We start from the raw sequence: 22460 nt of genomic DNA on the forward strand, positions 1-22460 counted from the left end.
AAGTGAGTGTTTTTGCAAAGAAGAGTGGGCAAATATTGCAAAGTCAAGATGTGCCGTGCTGATAGGCTCATACCCAAAAAGACTGAGTGCTGTACTAAAATCAAAAGGTGCTTCCACAAAGTATTAGTTTAAGGGTGTGCACACTTATGCAACCATTTTATTTTTACTTCCCTCTACCTTAAAGATTTCAGTTTGTTGTTCAACTGAGTTTTACAGTTTAGGTCACATTAAAAGGTGGAAAAAGTTCTCAAATGATTTATCTTTGTCTCATTTTTTTTACATCACAGAAACCTGACATTTTAACAGGGGTGTGTAGACTTTTTATATGCACTGTACCTATATAACCATGTGCTACTATGTGATCCTTGCACACAGATCTTGAAGAGGGAATGTGGTAACTTCCAGTAGCCTGATGAGGTCTAAGTACCATAACCTCCTGGGAAACTGCAATAGGAATCATAATGATTTCCATTTTGATTCTGCAGAGCAGGAGGAAGGACTTAGATCAAGTTGTACTGATCTGAAGGAGCCACCAGGGCATCCACTGCTTCCGCTCATGAATACCTGCATTTAGAGATAATACTGTTCAATGTGTTGTTGAACCTGGAGGCTAGGAGGTCCACATCTGGTACCCCCCACCTGAGACACAGGTTCCTAAACACCTCTGGGTGAAGAGACCTTTCTCCCGAGTCCAGACATCGTGATAATCTGGTAATCTGCTTGTGAGTGGAATGTGGACAGTGGACAAGGCTGGAACATGAAGTTCACCCAAGGTAGGATACTTTCTACCCTCTCTTGCCTCAACACAACTTTTAGTTCTTCCCTGGTGGTACTGCATGGTGCTGTCTGACTGGATCCTGTTTTAGATAAGCTGCAGCAAAAAAGTTCAATGTTGGAGGGCCAGACATTATCCATTATGTTAGGGAGACAAGTTTTTACTTATGCAAAATATGAAGGTGGAAGGTTACTAGAAAACAACAGTACAAAGGCCTGTTTTTTCTGGAATTGTGGTGAGTGCAATCTCACTGGGGGACACCCCCTCACGCGGTGTTGTTTTCCTGGTGACAAAAAACTCTTCATATGCACAGACTGGAATTCTTTTGAACTGTCCTACACATCTTCTTTATCATTTTTTGTCTTATTCATATGTGTCTTGACATCGGGCACACAGCGCTGCTGCAAATAAGGAATCAGAGATTTGGCACCATTGTTTTACACCTTTTTGCTCATGTATATAAGTTTTTACTTATGATCAAGTTCCATTTGAGGGTGTCCAGGATGCCACCCACAAAGTACCGTAAACCTGGCAATCATTATGAGAATCTTCCAGGATAGTGGAAGGAAACATTTCTTTCCAACTCTATGGCCAAACTGGTGAGCCACCAGGCCCGATAGAACCTTGTCTTCAGTATCAAATATATAGGCAGGTCCATTTAATGTAATGTCTTGTCCCACACAGACAGCATTCTGAGTTGCAGCAGTCTGGAGTGGAAATTAGAAAATAGGCTGCCTCAATTGATGTAACCATTAGACCCATAAGAGTGAAAATTGTCTCTTGCAGATGCAAAACCTCGGACTGAGACATACAGTGCCTTGCAAAAGTAGTCCCCCCACCTTGGCTTTTTACCTATTTTGTTACATTACAGCTAAAGTTTAGTTCAATGTTTTTTAATCTGAATTTATTGTGTTTTGATCCATCACATATGTCTAAGTTGGTATAGTAAAATTAGAAAAATATATACATAAAACTATTTTTCAGAAATAAAAAACTGATAATTTGCATGTGCGTATGTATTCACCCCCTTTGTTATGAAGCCCATAAAAAGCTCTGGTGCAACCAATTACCTTCAGAAGTCACATAATTAGTGAAATTATGTCCACCTGTGTACAATCTAAGTGTCACATGATCTACCATTACACATACACACCTTTTTGAAAAGCCCCAGAGGCTGCAACACCTAAGCAACAGGCACCACTAACCAAACACTGCCATGAAGACCAAGGAATTCTCCAAACAAGTAAGGGACAATGTTGTTGCGAAGTACAAGTCAGGGTTAGGTTATAAAAAAAATCCAAATCTTTGATGATCCCTAGGAGCATCAACAAATCTATCATAACCAAATGGAAAGAACATGGTTTCATGTACCTGGGTGTATTTGAACCGGGATGTTACTGGTCCCACAGCTGCAGTCTTACTTGTTGTGCCACAGAGGAGCTCTGGAGTTATAGCTATGTTCTCTTAGTTTGATGCATTACCTTGGACTCACTAGCCCCACCTGCTGCCAGCTGTGGACAATCTACAATCAAAGCAGCCCATAAATAGCAGTACTTCTTATCTCTCATTACCCGTTTGTTTGGACTAGCTTCCTGGGTGTTTTGACTGCTTTGTGACTTTGTAAATACCATATTTGAACTTCTACCTGAATTCCTGACTACTCTCTCTAGCCTGCTGATTTTCTACTTCACCGCCAGCTCATGTATGACCTTTGCCTGCCTGACCAATCTCTGGATTTCGATCGTGTACCACTTTGCCTGGTCTGTCCTGATCTGCCTAAGTTTTCGCCTGAATCCTCAGTACACAAGCTCCACTTCGGACACTACCTATAACAGGTACCTTACATTACAAAAGGGCCACAATGGCAGTGGACCCTGCTGAGATTGTTAAGGTGATTTCACGTCAGGGACAACTGATTGGAGCTCATGAACAGCATCTTTCTTCCCTGGACGCCAAGTTAGATGAACTTTGTACTATGCTTTAATCTTGCTTGCCTGGTCCTTCTGCAACGGTCTAGACTCCTGCTCCAATTCCAACCCACCTCTTCTGTACCACCCAAACGTCCCCTGCCTGAAAAAATTGGTGGTGATACTGAGGACTGCAGAGACTTTTTAAATGTTTGCCGTTTGCATTTCCGCAACAACCCTGGGACTTTTAAACACTTTGGCTGCCAAAGTGACTTTTGTAATTTCCTTGTTAAAGGGGAAAGCCCTGGCCTGGATCTCTCCTTACCTGGAACGCAATGATCCTGTGCTGCTAGACGCTGACAGATTTCTGGCTTCTCTCCAGACTGTATTTGGCAAGCCAGATAGAGCTTCTGCAGCTGAGTACTCACTTTTGGACATACAACAAGGAACCAGGTCTGTGGCACAATATTCTATTGAGTTCTGTACCCTGGCTGCTGAGACTAATTGGGACTCTAGGGCATTATGTGCAGCCTTCCAAAAAGGTCTTACAGATCGCATCAAGGAAGAATTAGTCTATAAGGATTCCCCAGAAGACTGAGAAATTCATAGATCTGTGTGTTCGTCTGGATGTCCGGTATCATGAAAGGTGTCAAGAGAGACTTAGAACTCGCAAGTTTCCTAGGCCAGTTTACCGATTGGCCCCTAACTTCCAAGCACCACCTCAGCCAGAACCTGAAATCTCAGTTGAACCCCAGGCACCTGTGGAACCCATGGAAGTAAGCCGTCTCCACCTAACTGAGTAGGAGAAACAAAGAAGGCGTGCATTGGGCTTATGCCTGTACTGTGGACTTAAGACATTTGTTATCTGTCTGCCCTTCCCGTCCAGTAAAAGGAAGGGTCTAACCAGTGTTGGAGGAGCTGGGTTATACCTTACAGGTATATCCTCCAAGACTAAGATTACCGTTCCCGCAATTATCCATTTACCCTCTAAACTTGTCTCCTGTAAGGCTTTTGTGGATTCTGGAGCCGCTGGCATATTCTTGAACTACACTTTTGCTAAAAAAAATAAAATCCCATTTGTTCCAAAGTCTAGACCCCTGAACATCACCACCCTGAATGGACAACCCTTGGGTGATGGCATTGTAAAATTTGAGACTATGACTATCACCCTTCAGGTAGGCGTACTCCACAAAGAGGAAGTTATCTTGTCTCTTATTGATTCCCCACTTCTGCCCGTTATCCTTGGTTGCCCATGGTTACAACAACATAACCCTTCTTTTGATTAGGAAAATGGAGAACTAACCTCTTGGGGGTCATTATGTCATCTAAACTGTTTGTCTCAACCCAAAAGACTTTCTGGTTGTATGTTGGCTTCTGTGGCCATCCCACCTACCTTGCCTCATGAATACCATGAGTTTGCAGATGTATTTTGCAAGCAAAAGGCAGAGGTTTTACCTCTACATCGTTCTTTTGATTGCGCAATTAATTTGATTCCTGGAGCACCTCTTCCCAAAGGAAGGACCTATCCCCTGTCTTTGCCTGAACCAAAATCCATGGAGGAATACGTGTAAGACAACTTGGAAAGAGGTTTTCTCCCACCCTCTTCTGTTCCAGTAGGGGCAGGTTTTTTTGTTTGTTGAAAAAAAAATGGGGGTCTTCGACCATGCATAGATTATCGAGGCTTTAATCAAATCACTGTAAAAGACTCCTACCCTTTGCCTCTCATTCTTGAACTGTTTGATGTTCTTAAGGGAGCCATTATCTTCTCTAAGCTGGACCTACGGGGGGCTTATAATCTGATTCGAATTAAAGACGAGGACGAGTGGAAGACAGCATTCAACACTCGTAATGGACATTTTGAATATCTGGTTATGCCATTTGGGTTGTGTAATGCCCCTGCTGTCTTCCAACGTTTCATGAATGACATTTTTCACGATTTCAGCAACAGTTTTGTGATCATATACTTGGACGACATTTTAATCTTTTCCAAGACTCATCTAGAGCACATCTCACATGTAAAGCAGGTATTACAACGACTGAGAGAAAACCATCTTTATGCGAAGATTATGAAATGCAGTTATCATCAAAGCCGTATTCCTTTCCTTGGATACATTATAAGTGCTGTCGGTTTCCAAATGGACCCTCAAAAACTTTCCGCTGTCTTGCAATGGCCCCAACCATTCACTTTAAGAGGGCTCCAAAGCTTTCTAGGGTTTGCAAATTACTACAGACGCTTCATAAAAGGTTTTGCCTCCATTATGGCTCCCCTTACTGCTATGACTAAGAAAGGTACAAATTGCAAGGTGTGGTCCTCAGAAGCAGAATTGGCTTTCCAGCAATTAAAAGACAAGTTCAGCAAGGCTCCAATTCTTCAACATCCCGATCTCCAGTACATAGTTGAGGTTGATGCCTCCGAAGTAGGAGCTGGTGACATGCTGTCCCAGAGACAGCCTAAGTCCGGTAGAATCCATCCAGTAGCATTTTTTTTCTAGAAAGTTTTCTCCAGCGGAGATGAATTACGACATTGGGAATCGAGAACTACTGGCCATTAAATTGGCATTGTCTGAATGGCGACATCTTCTGGAAGGGGCTCCCAAGCCTTTTTCTATCCTCACTGACCATAAAAACCTGCTGTATCTTCAGACTGCAAGACGTTTGAACTCACATCAGGCCCGATGGGCTCTGTTTTTCTCCTGTTTTAATTTTGTTCTTTCTTATGTTCCTGGGCATAAAAACAAGAAAGCCGATGCTCTTTCCAGACAGTTTGCTACCTCTGAAAAAGATCAACCTACTGAGCAGTATATAAGCCCACCTCACAAAATTTTCGCACAGATCTCTATAGCTCTTTCCCAACAGTTACAAAAAACCCAGAATCATGTTCCCCAAGGCTTGAAGATAACACCAGGTCGCCTGTTCGTAGCCCCTAGCCTCAGAAAACCTGTACTCCTCTGGCTCATGATGGTGTGTTATACGGTCAACCTGGTGTCATAATCACTCTTAAGACCTTGCAACGTCATGTCTGGTGGCTTCATATGAAAAGGGATGTTACTATGTGGCTGTCTGTCCAACTTGTGCTGCTAATAAAGTACCTCGCACATTGCCTACTGGACTGTTACAACCACTTCCGGCACCTCGCTAGCCTTGGACCCATTTGACTATGGACTTCATTACAGACTTACCCAAGTCAGAGGGCATGACTGCTATATGGATCATAGTGGATCGCTTTTCCAAAATGTCTCATTTTGTGCCGCTCCCGGGATTACCTACAGCGGAAGCACTGTCTACCCTCTTCCTTTCCCATATTGTGAGATATCATGGCATACCTACCAATGTCGTCTCAGACCGCGGATCCCAGTTTGTTTCCCGACTCTGGAGAGCATTCTGCAAGAAACTGGGAGTAACGCTCTCACTCTCTACCTCACATCACCCTCAAACAGATGGTCAAACCGAACGCATGAACCAGACCCTAGAAACCTATCTTCGACATTATGTCAATGCCTTACACTCCAACTGGTCTGAGTATTTGCCTTTGGCTGAGTTCGCCATTAATTCCCATTGGCACAGTGCTCTTCATACCACACCACTCTACGCAGCCCTAGGCTATCACCCTCAGACTTTTCCCCTACTTCAGCCTTCTTCTGGTGTACCAGCAGATCTGCGGTTGAAAAACATTCTGCTACATTGGAAAAAGATTCGCTTATTACTACGGAAGTCAGCAGGCAAGTATGCGCTTTTCTCCAACAAAGGAAGACACCATATATCTCCATATGTGGTAGGGGACAGAGTTTGGCTATCAACCAAATATGTGAGACTGAATCAACCTTCTACCAAATTGGGCCCTCGATTCATCGGTCCTTACAGAATTATTGCTCGAGTCGGGCCAGGCTCCTATCCGTTGAAATTGCCTTCCTCTCTCCGGATTCACCCCATATTCCACGTTTCCCTCCTCAAAAAGGCAATTTATTAATCGCTACTCCAGAACACAACAGCTACCTCCTCCTGTTCTTGTTGATGGACAAAATGAATTTGAAGTCTCTAAGATTCTTGATTCTAGAAGACAGGGTCGTGGCCTACGGTATCTGGTTTATTGGAAGGGATATCCTGTCACAGAGCTTTCCTGGGTCCCAGCCAAAGATTTGCATGCTCCTGCTCTTATTCAAGACTTCCATGCCTCCTTTCCCACTAAACCCTGCTAGGCCCCCAGAGGGGTCCACTGGGGAGGGGGCATTGTCATGTACCTGGGTGTATTTGAACCGGGATGTTCCTGGTCCCACAGCTGCAGTCTTACTTATTGTGCCACAGAGGAGTTCTGGAATTATAGCTATGTTCTCTTAGTTTGATGCATTACCTTGGACTCACTAGCCCCATCTGCTGCCAGCTGTGGACAATCTACAATCAAAGCAGTCCAAAAATAGCAGCACTTCCTATCTCTCAGTGCCCGTTTGTTTGGACTAACTTCCTGGGTGTTTTGACCGCTTTGTGACTCTGAATACCGTATTTGAACTTCTGCCTGAATTCCTGACTACTCTCTAGCCTGCTGATTTTGTACTTCACCACCAGCTCGCTTTGCCTGATCTGTTGCCGTCCTGATCTGCCTAAGTTTTCACCTGAATCCTCAGCACACAAGTTCCACTTCGGACACTACATATCACAGGTACCTTACAAATGCCACAACAGTAAACCTGCCAAGAGACGGCCGCACACCAAAACTCACGGACCGGGCAAGGAGGGCATTAATCAGAGAGGCAGCACAGAGACCTAAGGTAACCCTGGAGGAGCTGCAGAGTTCCACAGCAGAGACTGGAGTATTTGTACATAGGACGACAATAAGCCGTATGCTTCATAGAGTTGGGCGTTATGGCAGAGTGGCCAGATGAAAGCCATTACTTTCAACAAAAAACAAAATGGCACGTTTTGAGTTTGCAAAAAGGCATGTGGGAGACTCCCAAAATGTATGGAGGAAGGTGCTCTGGTCTGATGAGACTAAAATTGAACTTTTTGGCCATGAAAGACAACGCTATGTCTGGCGCAAACCCCACATCACCCAAAGAACACCATCCCCACAGTGAAACAAGGTGGTGGCAACATCATGCTGTGGGGATGTTTTTCCGCAGTCGGGACTGGGAAACTGGACAGAGTTGAAGGAAAGATGGATGGTGCTAAATACAGGGATATTCTTGAGCAAAACCTGTACCACTCTGTGTGTGATTTGAGGCTAGGACGGAGGTTCACCTTCCAGCAGGACAATGACCCCAAACACACTGCTAAAGCAACACTTGAGTGGTTTAAGGGGAAACATGTAAATGTGTTGGAATGGCCTAGTCAAAGCCCAGACCTAAACCCAATAGAAAATCTGTGGTCAGACTTAAAGATTGCTGTTCACAAGCACAAACCATCCAACTTGAAGGAGCTGGAGCAGTTTTGCAAGGAAGAATAGGCAAAGATCCCAGTGGAAAGATGTAGCAAGCTAATAGAGACTTATCCAAAGCGACATGGAGCTGTGATGGCTGCAAAAGGTGGCTCTACAAAGTATTGACTTTAGGGGGGGTGAATAGTTATGCACATTGGCTTTTTCTGTTATTTTGTCCTATTTGTTGTTTGCTTCACAATAAAAAAAAATCTTCAAAGTTGTGGGCATATTCTGTAAATTAAATGATACAAATCCTCAAACAATCCATAGTAATTCCAGGTTGTGAGGCAACAAAACACAAAAAATGCCAAGGGGGTGAATACTTTTGCAAGACACCGTAGTTAGGATCAGACCTAGGCATTCCAAGCAATGAGCTGGTTCCAGCTAAGATTTTTAAAGTTTCAAGATCAACTGAACATTTGCAGTCACATGGAGTACCTAGCTTTAAAAAGCTAGGAGACAAACTCATTTGATATTGGAGGTAGTGCTGATGCACTGGTAAGACATGGTGTCCAGAGGCTTAAAAGTCTTTCTCCCTGATGGAAAGCTATGACCGACCTATTTGATTCCATGCAAAGTTTTTAAATTCGAATGAAGATATTGAGTGCCCTGGGATGCAGTATGGGTCAGATACCTCTTTTGGTTTGGAAACAGTGAATAGGTTTGAGTAGAATCCCTGCTTGAGGAGCAACGATAATACCTCCTTCATGTATGACTTCTCTCTGTTAGCATTTGCAAACAGGTTGGAAGATTTCATAATATGAAGCAGGGCAGAGGCAGAGACTGAAACTCAAACTTGTAGTTCTGGTCACCACGTCTTTTACCCCTGCATTGGAGAGACCATTGGTCCAGGTGTCCACACGGTATTAGATGTCCCCCCTCATTTTGGAATGTAGGGGCATATCCTCATTGTCAGGAGGGTTTCTCTGTTGTTTTAGAGGATTTGGGAGCCCAGAATTTATGATTGCACTGGGTTCCAGATTTTGACTTGGACTGGCACAAAAACGGAGTTCAAGCAGTTGAGACTAATGCGTCGTACACACGATCCGACTTTCCAATGGGAAATGTTGGATGTGAGCTTGGCTGAAAGTCCGACCGTGTGTATGCTCCATCGAACATTTGTTGTCGGACTTTCTGCCAACAAATGTTGGCTAGCAGGTTCTCAAATTTTCCGCCAACAATACTTTGTTGTTGGACTTTTCGATCGTGTGTACACAAGTCCATCGCACAAAAGTTCATGCATGCTCAGAATCAAGTAGGAGCCGGAAGCGCTCAGTCTTGTAAAACTAGCGTTTGTACTGAAGATATCATGCCGTACGTCTTGTACGTCACTACGTTCCCACGTTTGTAATTGTTGGCCAACATTTGTGTGACCCTGTGTATGCAAGATATATCTCGCCAAAAATGAAAACACAAGCAGAAAAAGAGGTTTCTGGGGAGTGGTCAGTACACATCCTGTGTACAGAACAACTCCACGTGGCCATATTGCGTTACATTTATAGAAAATTACAGCAGCTGCAGATTGAAAAGGAAAGGTAATTTTTAATGACATTCAATTACAATTTGATATGTATCGCAATTGTACACGCTATATTATTTTTTCTTTATTTGCTATTTTTTTCCCATCACGAAAGTGGAGTTACCCTTTAAAAGGTATAATAAATTCTTTCTCATTACCAAACATTTTATTATGCCCATCCAACCCCTACCCCCTCATAAACCACTTAAGGACCGCCCTATAGTAGTGATATTGGTACAGGGTGGCACCTTTGCGGCGGTCACGTATATATACATGTGATCTGGCTCTTTCGGGTAGAGAGCTCGCATGCACGCTGGAGGCGACTTTCTCAAGTTGATCACACACAACATGAGCCGATCAGCGGGTACGGCGGACTCAATGTCTGCCGGCACCCGCCGATGATCTAGCAGAGAGGCAGAACGGCGGTCTGCCTATGTAAACAAGGCAGATCACCGTTCTGTCAGTAGGGAAGGCATGGATCCTGTGTTCCTGCAAAGCAGGGACAAGGATCCATTTCTTCCCCTAGTAAAAGCACCTCCCAACACTGTATAAAAACACAGGCTAGGCAGTTAACCCTTTGATCGCCCCTGATGTTAAACCCTTCCCAACCATTGTCATTATTACAGTAACATTTTTTAGCACTGATCACTTTATTAGTGTCACTTGTCCCCAAAATGTGTCAAAAGTGTTAGTTAATGCCCGAATGTCTGCCGCAATATCGCAGTCCCAGTCCCAGAAAGTAAAATATGTTGTTTTTTTTTTTTTTTTTCAAAATTGTCAGCCTTTTTTTGTTTATAGTGCAAAAAATACTAAAACGCAGAAGTGATCAACTACCACCAAAAGAAAGCTCTATTTGTGGGGGAAAAAAAAGACATAAATTTTACTTGGGTACAGCGTCGCATGACTGCGCAATTGTCAGTTACAGTAATGCAGTGCCGTATTGCAAAAAATTGCCTGGTCATGGAAGGGGGGTAAATCTTTCGGAGGTCAAGTGGTAAAAACCAACATGTTTTTTACATGGGAGTGTTTGAGTATCTGCTCAACAATAAAGTCAAATCTACCTTTGTAAGTGATATGCAGCACCGGGTATTTTCTTTCTTCCCAACTTGTATTCTGTCTGATAATACCACACTTGAGATACAATCTGTGCCATTTTACCTGTAAACTTTGAGAATCTAGGGTGTGCAGTATTGTTGAAAAGCAAATAATGTGCATGGGAATTCTGCAGCTTTCACAATAAAAGTGTTTTTGTTTGTTGATGTATTTGCCGGCAGAGAATATTTACAGCCAAATATACAGTATGTGCAATGTTGCCAAAAGTTACATGGAAGTACAAGGTAAACATTGTGCGTGAGAACTCCGCAACTCCCATAATTAACTGCTTGTAGCGCGACCACAGTACATTTACTGTGGACGGGCAGAACAGCCAGGCTAGGCAACGTACTGGTACATCTCCTAACACATGCACACTAGCACACCCCCTGGGATGTGCAGTGGCACGATGCCACGATGGCTGTGTCCTGCGGACGCAGATCACGGGGCTCAGTACCCAGCCATTATGAGTGGCTGGGGAATTGTGATCGCTATGATTGGTCATAGCTATCACATGATTAAAATGTCAACAAAACAGTCATGAATGGCTTCCATTCATGACTGTATTGTGATGCTGTGATTGGCCCACAGCTACCACATGGTACCTGGGCCAATCACAGCACCCTGTACCATGTGATTAGCTGTAGTCAATCAAAGCATGTCAACTGTAAGCAGCATGTCATGAATGGAAAGCCATTCATGACAGTTAAAGTGTTTGTTAGCCCAACATTTCCTATTCCCGATATGTGCCTGCTGTACCATGTACTTTTGTGAAAAAGTATCCTGTTCTCTTTGTATTGCTTCCTTCGTGTGAAATACCTGAAGTTCCTGCCAGTCCCTCTGATTTCCTATGAAAAACTGACCACACTAAGCAGGAGAACACATCGTGGTCAGTTCTCTAGCTGTGCTGGGACTCAGCCTGCTCTTCTCCAATGATCAGACTTGTCTTGACACACCCTCCCTGCATAGCCTTTCCCAGGGAAGCTCAGTGTGCTGCTGATTGTCCTCCCATCAGCTCTTATGCAGCTGAGAAAAGAGAGAACAGAGGGCATGTGATCACTTATAGAAAAGGGAAAAGTATATATATACACACGCACATACAGTGGGGCAAAAAAGTATTTAGTCAGCCACCAATTGTGCAAGTTCTCCCACTTAAAAAGATGAGAGGCCTGTAATTGTCATCATAGGTATACCTCAACTATGAGAGACAAGATGTGGAAACAAATCCAATCACATTGTCTGATTTTTTAAATAATTTATTTGCAAATTATGGTGGAAAATAAGTATTTGATCTCCTACAAGCAAGATTTCTGGCTCTCACAGACCTGTATCTTCTTCTTTAACCACTTCAAGCCCACGGACGTCATATGACGTCCTGGGCTTTGAGCAGGTATATCTGAATGATGCCTGTAGTTACAGACATCATTCAGATATTGCCGGTTTCAGCCGGCGAATCTCTACACCATAGGAATGATCATAGCGGCCGTTCCGCCGCTTGATCGTTCCTATGGGAGGCGAGAGGGGACGTCCCCCCCTCCCGCCGCCCTCCGGTGCTTGCTCCGACTCACCGTTACGATCGGTGAGGCAGAGAGTGGATCCGCCGGCGCCGGATGTAGATCATAGAGATTTCCGGCAGACCAGATGGTCCTCGGAGTCTCTATGATCGTCAGAGGCCGGGCGCGATGTTATGACGTCACGCCCGGCCTCTCCATTCAAAAAAACGGCGCCGCTTCGGCTGGGAAGCGGCGATCGTTTTATTTTTTTTTTATTTCAGGCTTCCCAGCCTAGTGGTGAGATATGGGGTCTTATTGACCCCATATCTCACTATTAAGAGCACCTGACATGTCATATTGCTATTACAAGGGATGTTTACATTCCTTGTAATAGGAATAAAAGTGATCATTTTTTTTTTTTCATAAAAGTGTCAAAATAAAAAAAATAAAATATAATTAACAATAAAAAAAAAAAAATGTTAAAGCTCCGCTGTCCCCGTGTGCTCGCACGCAGAAGCGAACGCATACGTAAGTCCCGCCCACATATGAAAACGGTGTTTAAACCATACATGTGAGGTATCGCCGCGAACGTTGGAGCGAGAGCAATAATTTTGGCCCTAGACCTCCTCTGTAACTCAAAACATGTAACCAGTAAAAAAATTTCAAGCGTTGCCTATGGGGATTTTTAAGTACCGAACATTGGCGCCATTCCACGAGCGTGTGCAATTTTGAAGCGTGACATGCAAAAACATTGGGCTAACTTTACTGTTTTGTTTTTTTTTTTAAACACAAAACAGTTTTTTTCCCAAAAAAAACGCGTTCGAAAAATTCCTGCGCAAATACTGTGTGAGATAAAAAGTTGCAACAACCGCCATTGTATTCTCTAGGGTCTTTGCTAAAAAAACATATATAATGTTTGGGGGTTCTATGTAATTTTCTAGCAAAAAAATGATGATTTTTACATGTAGGAGCAAAGTGTCAGAATTGGCCCGGTATTGAAGTGGTTAAGAGGCTCCTCTGTCCTCCACTCATTACCTGTATTAATGGCACCTGTTTGAACTTGTTATCAGTATAAAAGACACCTGTCCACAACCTCAAACAGTCACACTCCAAACTCCACTATGGTGAAGACCAAAGAGCTGTCAAAGGACACCAGAAACAAAATTGTAGACCTGCACCAGGCTGGGAAGAATGAATCTGCAATAGGCAAGCAGCTTGGTGTGAAGAAATCAACTGTGGGAGCAATAATTAGCAAATGGAAGACATACAAGACCACTGATAATCTCCCTCGATCTGGGGCTCCACACAAGATCTCACCCAGTGGGGTCAAAATGATCACAAGAACGGTGAGTACAAATCCCAGAACCACATGGGGGGACCTAGTGAATGACCTGCAGAGAGCTGGGACCAACGTAACAAAGGCTACCATCAGTAACACACTACGCCGCCAGGGACTCAGATCCTGCAGTGCCAGACGTGTCCCCCTGCTTAAGCCAGTACATGTCTAGGCCCGTCTGAGCTTTGCTAGAGAGCATTTGGATGATCCAGAAGAGGATTGGGAGAATGTCATATGGTCAGATGAAACCAAAGTAGAACTGTTTGTTAGAAACACAACTCGTTGTGTTTGGAGGAGAGAGAATGCTGAGTTGCAATCAAAGAACACCATACCTACTGTGAAGCATGGGGGTGGCAACATCATGCTTTGGGCTGTTTCTCTGCAAAGGGAACAGGACGACTGATCCATGTACATGAAAGAATGAATGGGGCCATGTATCGTGAGATTTTGAGTGCAAACCTCCTCCCATCAGCAAGGGCATTGAAGATGAAACATGGCTGGGTCTTTCAGCATGACAATGATCCCAAACACACCGCCCGGGCAACGAAGGAGTGGCTTCGTAAGAAGCATTTCAAGGTCCTGGAGTGGCCTAGCCAGTCTCCAGATCTGAACCCCATAGAAAACCTTGGAAGGAGTTGAAAGTCCGTGTTGCCCAGCGACAGCCCCAAAACATCACTGAGATCTGCATGGAGGAATGGGCCAACATACCAGCAACAGTGTGTGACAACCTTGTGAAGACTTACAGAAAACGTTTAACCTCTGTCACTGCCAACAAAGGATATATAACAAAGTATTGAGATGAACTTTTGATATTGACCAAATACTTATTTTCCACCATAATTTGCAAACAAACGCTTTCAAAAATCAGACAATGTGATTGTCTGGATTTGTTTCCACATTTTGTCTCTCATAGTTGAGGTATACCTATGATTACAATTACAGGCCTCTCTCATCTTTTTAAGTGGGAGAACTTCCACAATTGGTGGCTGACTAAATAGTTTTTTGCCCCACTGTGTGTAATAATATATATATATATATATATATATATATATATATATATATATGTATATATATATATATATATATATATATATATATATTTTTTTTTTTTTATACTGTATCCATACACAAATGTTTGCCTTTCACTTCTATTTTAAACTGAATGGGTTGTTTTACAAGCTGATTGTTCACAATCACTTTAACTATTGCTTATAACAGATATAATCACTGTTATTAGCAATAACAGGGTAAAATAAATCCCTGATCACCCCCTCAGAGTAGTAAAGTGTCACTATTATTTTTTTTTTTTATTCTGTCACCAGTCAGTATCCCTGATCACCGCCATACCAGTCATATGATGACACTGTACTGCACTGGTAACAGTATGTAAAAACAAATGTGAAATAAATGTATTTACTTTCTTCATTTTCCCAAAAAATTGTGACAAAAAATGACAACTTCAAAAAACTCACCATACCTCTCACTAAATACCTTAGAGTGTCTACTTTCCAAAAAGGGGTCATTTGGTGGGTATTTGTACTGCCTTGGCATTTTAGGGCCTCAAGAAATGAGGCCCTATATTTTCAAATATATATATATATATCATAGTTAGTCGACGCTATGACTTTCACACAGACGAGATAATACATTTCCTTGAAAAAGTATTCATACACATTGAAATTTTCCACATTTTTGTCATGTTGACGGGAAGATGGATGGAGCCAAATACAGGGCAATGTTAGAAGAAAACCTGTTAGAGTCTGCAAAAGACTTGAGACTGAGGGGGAAGTTTACCTTTCAGCAGGACGATGACACTAAAAGTACATCCAAGATCACAACGGAATGGTTTAGATCAAAGCATATTCATGTGTTAGAATGGCCCAAAGTCCAGACCTAAATACAATTGAGAATCTGTGGCAAGACTTGACAATTGCTGTTCACAGACGCTCTCCATCCAATCTGACAGAACTTGAGCTATTTTGCAAAGAAGAATGGGCAAAAAATTCACTCTAGATGTGCAAAGCTGGTGGAGACATACCCAAAAAGACTTACAGCTGTAATTGCAGTGAAAGGTATTGACTCAAGGGGGCTGAATACAAATGCACACTTTTCAGATATTTATTTGTAAAAAATTTGAAAACCATTTATCATTTTCCTTCCACTTCACAATTACAATATGTGCCACTTTGTGTTGGTCTATCACATAAAATCCCAATAAAATACATTTACGTTTTTGGTTGTAATGTGACAAAATGTGGAAAATTTCAAGGGGTATGAATACATTTATACAAGGCACTGTATACACTGATGTGGGTTATTCTTACCAAAGAAATGTAGCAGACTACATTTTGACCTAAAATTATGAAGAAAGTTTATTTGTTTGCAAAATGTTTGCAAACAGAAACTAAAAGAAAAACGTGTTTTTTTTTTCCAAACTTTTGGTATTTTTTCATTTAGATCGCAAAAACTAAAAACAGTGCTGGTCAAATACCACCAAAAGAAAATAAAAATTATCTAAAATTTCATTTGCGCACAATGCTGCATGACCATGCATTTCAAGTTAAAGTAGCGAGCGCAGTGCTGAATAACAAAAAATGCACTGGTCATGAAGGAGGTAAAACCTTCTGGAGATCAAGTGGTTAAAGGGCCTATGTATGCATATTTCTGCAGAAATTATTACAGCCAAATACATACTAATGGGCATCAATGTTGAAAGCTATTTGGGAGATATTGTGCATTCTATTTCTGCAACCCTGCAAAACTGCAGCTTGGCATTGCATGCTATAATCTACCAGAACACCCACACCACCTTTTCACCACTGACTCTCCCCAGCTGTTCTCCTAGTGTGTATGAAGCATGCATTTCCCTGAAGTGCATAACTACATTTATCAACATTAAACCTCATTTGCCAAATAATTGCCCAATTAAATAGTGCATTGAGGTCAGCTTGTAGGGTGGAGACATCCTGTAAGGACAAAATTCCACTATAAAGAATAAAAAATATAGTCAGCGCTTAAGATCTTAAAAAGCTGTGTTCGATAAAAGGTTGATACACCAAAAATACCTCTACCAATATGAATATGAATAAAGACTAACAATAGTGATATACTATAATAAATAATCCAGTATTTAAAATACAGTCGTATGCAAAAGTTTAGGAACCCCTGACAATTTCCATGATTGTCATTTATAAATATTTGGGTGTTTGGATCAGCAATTTCATTTTGATCTATCAAATAACTGAAGGACATAGTAATATTTCAGTAGTGAAATTAGGTTTATTGGATTAACAGAAAATGCGCAATATGCATCAAAACAAAATTAGACAGGTGCATAAATTTGGGCACCCTTGTCATTTTGTTGATTTGAATACGTGTAACTACTTAGCACTGTTTAATTGGAACACACAATTGGTTTGGTGAGCTCATTAACCCTTGAACTTCATAGACGGGTGCATCCAATCATGAGAAAAGGTTTTCACGGTGGCCAATTGCAAGTTGTTGTTCTCTTTGACTCTCCTCTGAAGAGTGGCAACATGGGGACCTCAAAACAATTCTCAAATGACCTGAAAACAAAGATTGTTCTACAGTATGGTTTAGGGGAAGGCTACAAAAAGTTATCGCAGAGATATAAGCTGTCAGTGGCCACTGTGAGGAACATATTGAGGAAATGGAAGACCACAGGCACAGTTCTTGTTAAGGCCAGAAGTGGCAGGCCACATAAAATATGGGGGAGGCAAAGGCGAAGGATGGTGAGAACGGTCAAAAACAGCCCACGGACCACCTCCAAATACCTACAACATCAACTTGCTGCAGATGGTGTCACTGTGCATCCTTCAACAATTCAGCGCACTTTGCACAGGGAGAAGCTGTATGGGAGAGTGATGCGAAAGAAGCCTTTTCTGCACACACGCCACAAACTAAGTTGCTTGAGGTATGCAAACGCACATTTGAACAAGCCAGCTTAGTTTTGGAATAAAGTGCTGTGGACTGATGAAACAAAGATTGAGTTATTTAGTCATAACAATGGGCGTTATGCATGGTGGCAAAAGAACACAGCGTTCCAAGAAAAACACTTGCTACCCACAGTAAAATTTGGTGGAGGTTCCATCATGCTGTGGGGCTGTGTGGCCAGTGCCGGTACTGGGAATCTGGTTAAAGTTGAGGGTCGCATGGATTCCACTCAATATCAGCAGAGTCTTGAGAATAATGATGAGGAATCAGTCACAAAGTTGAAGTTACGCCGGGGCTGGATATTTCAACAAGACAACGACCCAAAACACTGCTCAAAATCTACTTGGGTATTTATGCAGAGGAACAAGTACAATGTTCTGGAATGGCCATCCCAGTCCCCAGACCTGAATATCACTGAACATCTGCGGGGTGATTTGAAGCGGGCTGTCCATGCTTGGCAACCATCAAACCTAACTGAACTGGAGATGTTTTGTAAGGAGGAATGGTCCAAAATTCATTCATCCAGAATCCAGACACTCATTACAGGCTATAGGAAGCATCTAGAGGCTGTTATTTCTGCTAAAGGAGGCTCTACTAAATACTGATGTGATTTTTCTGTTGGGGTGCCCAAATTTATGCACCTGTCTAATTTCGCTTTGATGCATATTGCACATTTTTGTTAATCCAATAAACCTCATTTCACTACTGAAATATTACTGTGTCCTTCAGTTATTTGATAGATCAAAATGAAATTGCTGATCTAAACACCCAAATATTTATAAATGACAATCATGGAAATTGTCAGGGGTACCTAAACTTTTGCATACGACTTTATATGTGTTAACATATCCAAATATCATTGATAAATTTATATAATGCATAAGTCCTCAGGATATGCCCATCCTCAGGGGCCTCTAGCGTCCGTGTTTTGCGGCCATTTTAATGCAGCCCACAAACTGGAACTTACGATTATATCACTTCCGGGATTGGGGCCATATATATATATATATAAATAATGTTTAAAAAATATTGCTTCAATATATAGTAGAAGAAAAAATACCTGATAGTTGATAATTAAAATGTTAACTGGTATCAATAAAACAATTGATAGTCAACATTCAAACCCTGAGAAAAATATGTACATAGTTCGTACAGCCATCTCATCTCCATTTTTTATATCTCTCATATAGTTACATGCCCTCCAATGTGGTTACAATTACAATGGCTACAAATGTTTAGCCACTGGGATCCCTATTGTGACACTCACAAAAGTGTGCCGTTTCCTAAATCCTGTTTTGAGGTTATAAACGTGTTCTCTAAGATGATCCCTAAGTCTCCTAGTTGTCCTCCCTACGTATTGTTTGTGGCATTCTAGAAAATAGACCACATATCTAGTATCACAGGATATATTTTATCACAGATGACCATTAACCAAGACACTGATTGATTCCATGAAAAGTAGTAAGGAATAAGATATATTTCATATACTGTACATCATTTTGTATACAATTAAGGTTTATGTGTCTATTTTTGAAGATTATATAACAGAAACTGCCAAAATATATAATAATTGCAATCCAATGTTTTGAGTGGATGTAATGGATACCATTTTAAATTAGGCCCACTGCTTTTTCTTGTTGTTGGCAGTGCAATACTTCCTCAACAGGTTTTAAGTGGCTCTGACCTTTGTATTGTGATAGGCTTAATGAAAAAGTAGCAAAACCACTTTGAAATGCACTGCAGCTTGTTTAATGCAATAAAAAATACATTTCAATAGTGCTCTTATGTGGCTACTAGAGAGACTCGATGAAGGGATTTTGAAAAGCTTGCACCCACACCAGCATCTATTTCAGCTGTCATCCAGAGCAATGTGTTTATTGGAGGATTACTTACCTTACCACCCGCATTACATGGGATCATGTGTGTTTTAGGTTATTGCACTATACAGTGTTATTTTTCAGCACAAGGTGAGCATGCTTAAAAGCATTCCCAGTGAAATTTATGCAAACATGTACATTAAGAAGCACCCTCTTTGTACATATCCATATCATTGAGTTGATGACTGACACATTATCTCAGACTGAAAAACAGTGGGAAACACTTTCACACATGCTGCATTGTTGTTGGTGTAGATTCTCTTGTCCCACACAACAAAGCATCATTTATAAAAAGCATAACTTCTGGCTTGCTTGTCCATCTTCAAACCGCCTAAAATTATATATTTTTTTTGTAGTCACCTGGCAGGTCCAGTGGTTTCTAGGGCCCCTCCTCTGATGTGTAAGTACCATTAAGGCCAGGAGCACTGTTAGTCCTGTTAGCCCAGGCTGTTAGACCATACACCCTGAGGAAGTGCATCCATGACAGTCCAGGCTCACAGGAAGTGGGTTGAACGATTCTGGTCTTTACTAAACCCAGAAAGGACAGATGGTACAAGATGAAGTAGTCAACAGGGGACAGCGCTGAAGGTAAGTAGTGAGGATGATCACATTTTTTTAAATGGTCAGTGGGGGTGTATAATTAGTGTACAATTAGAAAAAAATAAAAATGTCTTAAGCTATATATCAGTGCTTTAATATTAAATAAATCACTGACGCACTACAAGCATTAACATCAGAAGCAATTACTTTAACGGCTTCATGTGCGGTGTGAGTCAGTGACATAATATTAAAGCAAAAAAAGGATGTTAGTTTGAAAGCTTGCACCCTCGAAACACAAGTCAGGAAGTTCCCATATTTCAGTCATGACAGGCTCCCTTTAAAGCCAATAGAGACATAAAGTAGGCATAGAGCAGAGATGCAGAGGACTCTAGCAGGTAGATTCATAAAGATACAAAAATAAGGTAGGCACTGCTAGTGTAATATTTAGCCTAATACAGCAAAAATCTGTTCTGGCAAGATTTAGTAGAATTTCTCAAAATTAATTTTTTTAATCATTGGGACCAAACTGGCCAATTGTCCCCATTTTTAATGATGAGAAATATCAAAGGAGCAGGATGGAAAATTTTCTCAAACAAATTTTTAACAATGAATGTGATTTTTGTTCGGGAAAGTCTATTCACATTTGTCATGTCATTGAATGTACTGATAACTTTTGTGTGAACGCTCGTATTATACGCCCCTTCAAAAATCTACTAGTGTATGGCCAGCTTTAGCCTTTACACAGTAATAAATTGCCAGATTTTTCCTATACCTTTTATAACTGCATAGCATACAGATCTACATTTTATACAATTGTATATCAAACAGCAATGCTACTTATAATCAGTGTTAGGTTTCTGTTTAAAGTCAATGGCAATGGCTGTTGCAGTGAAATATCACTTACCTTCCACTGCCAATTGAGGGAAAAGCAATTGACTTAATTTTCTTCTCATCTGCTAAAGCCAGGCAGTTCTTCACCGTCTTTTCCAGCAGTTCTTCACACTTGTCAGAGCCCCAGCTTGGGCTGTTGCAGTGGATTACAAACTTTGCAGGCAGCCCATGGCCTGAACTCACAGCAGCTAATCACAAACAGAACACACACATATAAGTTTTTCATCCTTATAAAATCTGTTTAATGTTCAACAGTATTTCATCTCAGACAGTTGTTTAGACAGATGAAGAGTATGTTCCACATCATTCTAAAAGCTGCCATACACAGGCAAGTCTCACATAAAAAATGAAGGACCTGTCATTTCAACTGTATCACTTGGACCCCCTATGACTTTTTTCCCTAATTTGGTTGGCAGGCTAATGTGGTAAAAGTTAAAAAAAAAAAAAAATTGCAGATCTGCAGATGTTACCCCACAGCCTATCTATAAGACAGAGACTTTCCCAAGTGCTGCACAGTCCTATTAAGTACCATTGATCCTTTATATCACTAGTAAGTACTGATCTATGTATAGGAGAATTGGGTATGTAAAACACTTGTTTTTATTAATGATTCATGCATCAACTTGCATGTCATTACTGAAGCTTTTTAAACAAAAAAAAATGTAATTGTTTTAGAAAGCTATTAGCTTAAATCCTTCAGTAGATTAAATCATCATCATTCTCAGGAAACCAACTTAAATCATAAGAGAAAGTGCTTACATTGACTCATGAAATTTGCAGTCTAACCTATCTGCAGATCTGACAATATCATAATACATGTAGTGATTTTGTCTGTGACATACTAGACACCCCCAAGTTGAAACTCAAAAACATATAACTGTTGGATGAAATTATTAAATGTAATCAGTTATATAGATAAGGACTGCTTTACTGAAAAAAAAGAAAATATTATATAGGTAGGCACTGTATTTTAAGTGCTTGAAATAGTGGCCTACCTAGGGTGGGAACAACCACCTGGGAAGTATTCTCCAGACCTCTCTCAGACCAGACCCACAGATCTAGGAACAGCTCACCTGTTCTCCAAGTCACTGGTGACAGTGTTATCAGAGAACTGGCAGAGGGAATCTTTCACAAATGGCATCCTTTGAAGTGCTCTGCATTGGATCATGTGATCTGTCAGAGCTGTAAAAAAGTGAGTTGCGAGAATTTCTTTGCCAGCTTTATGCTAATGAGTGAGGGACATGATGAATGTGTAGGCTGCTCTGATATCTACAGGTCCAGTCTGGATGGGAGAGATCTGTAAGCAACATGGTAAAAAGAAGTATGTATATGTATTAGTAGTGAAAATGACACCAATGATTTTTATGTGCTTTTGAATTTTCCCACTGCCATCAATGCAAATAATACCCTTTACATTGGTGGTCCATTTGAGGAAGAATCTCCTTAAGTTGGTGGTCAGTGGGAAGAAACTTCTCATTGACCCCAATGTATTATAAGGGAGATTCTTTTTTCCAGTGACCCCTAATGTAAGAAACATTATACAGTACATGCCAACCAAAATGGCTTTGTTTTTACTGACCGAGCACAACATACTTTCTCTGTTATTGTCATAACTTGTGTAGTGTAATGATTGCCCATTTGCTGCCCCATACAGTAACAATTGGTA

The 22460-nt window shown here is 41.3% G+C and overlaps 1 protein-coding gene across 2 annotated transcripts in view; it reads right to left on the reverse strand.

The window, feature by feature from the left end:
- MACROH2A1 (macroH2A.1 histone) overlaps positions 1-22460 on the reverse strand; it is a 203755-nt gene that overhangs the window by 44142 nt on the left and 137153 nt on the right. For both annotated transcript variants that reach the window (XM_073620820.1, XM_073620821.1), the window contains exon 8: positions 20808-20982. In XM_073620820.1, coding sequence (XP_073476921.1) covers positions 20808-20982 — 175 coding nt within the window. The remainder of the gene's footprint in view (positions 1-20807; positions 20983-22460) is intronic.

This window comes from Aquarana catesbeiana, linkage group LG03 (genome assembly GCF_042186555.1).
Source record: "Aquarana catesbeiana isolate 2022-GZ linkage group LG03, ASM4218655v1, whole genome shotgun sequence".
In the NCBI taxonomy this organism is placed as follows: Eukaryota; Metazoa; Chordata; class Amphibia; order Anura; family Ranidae; genus Aquarana; species Aquarana catesbeiana.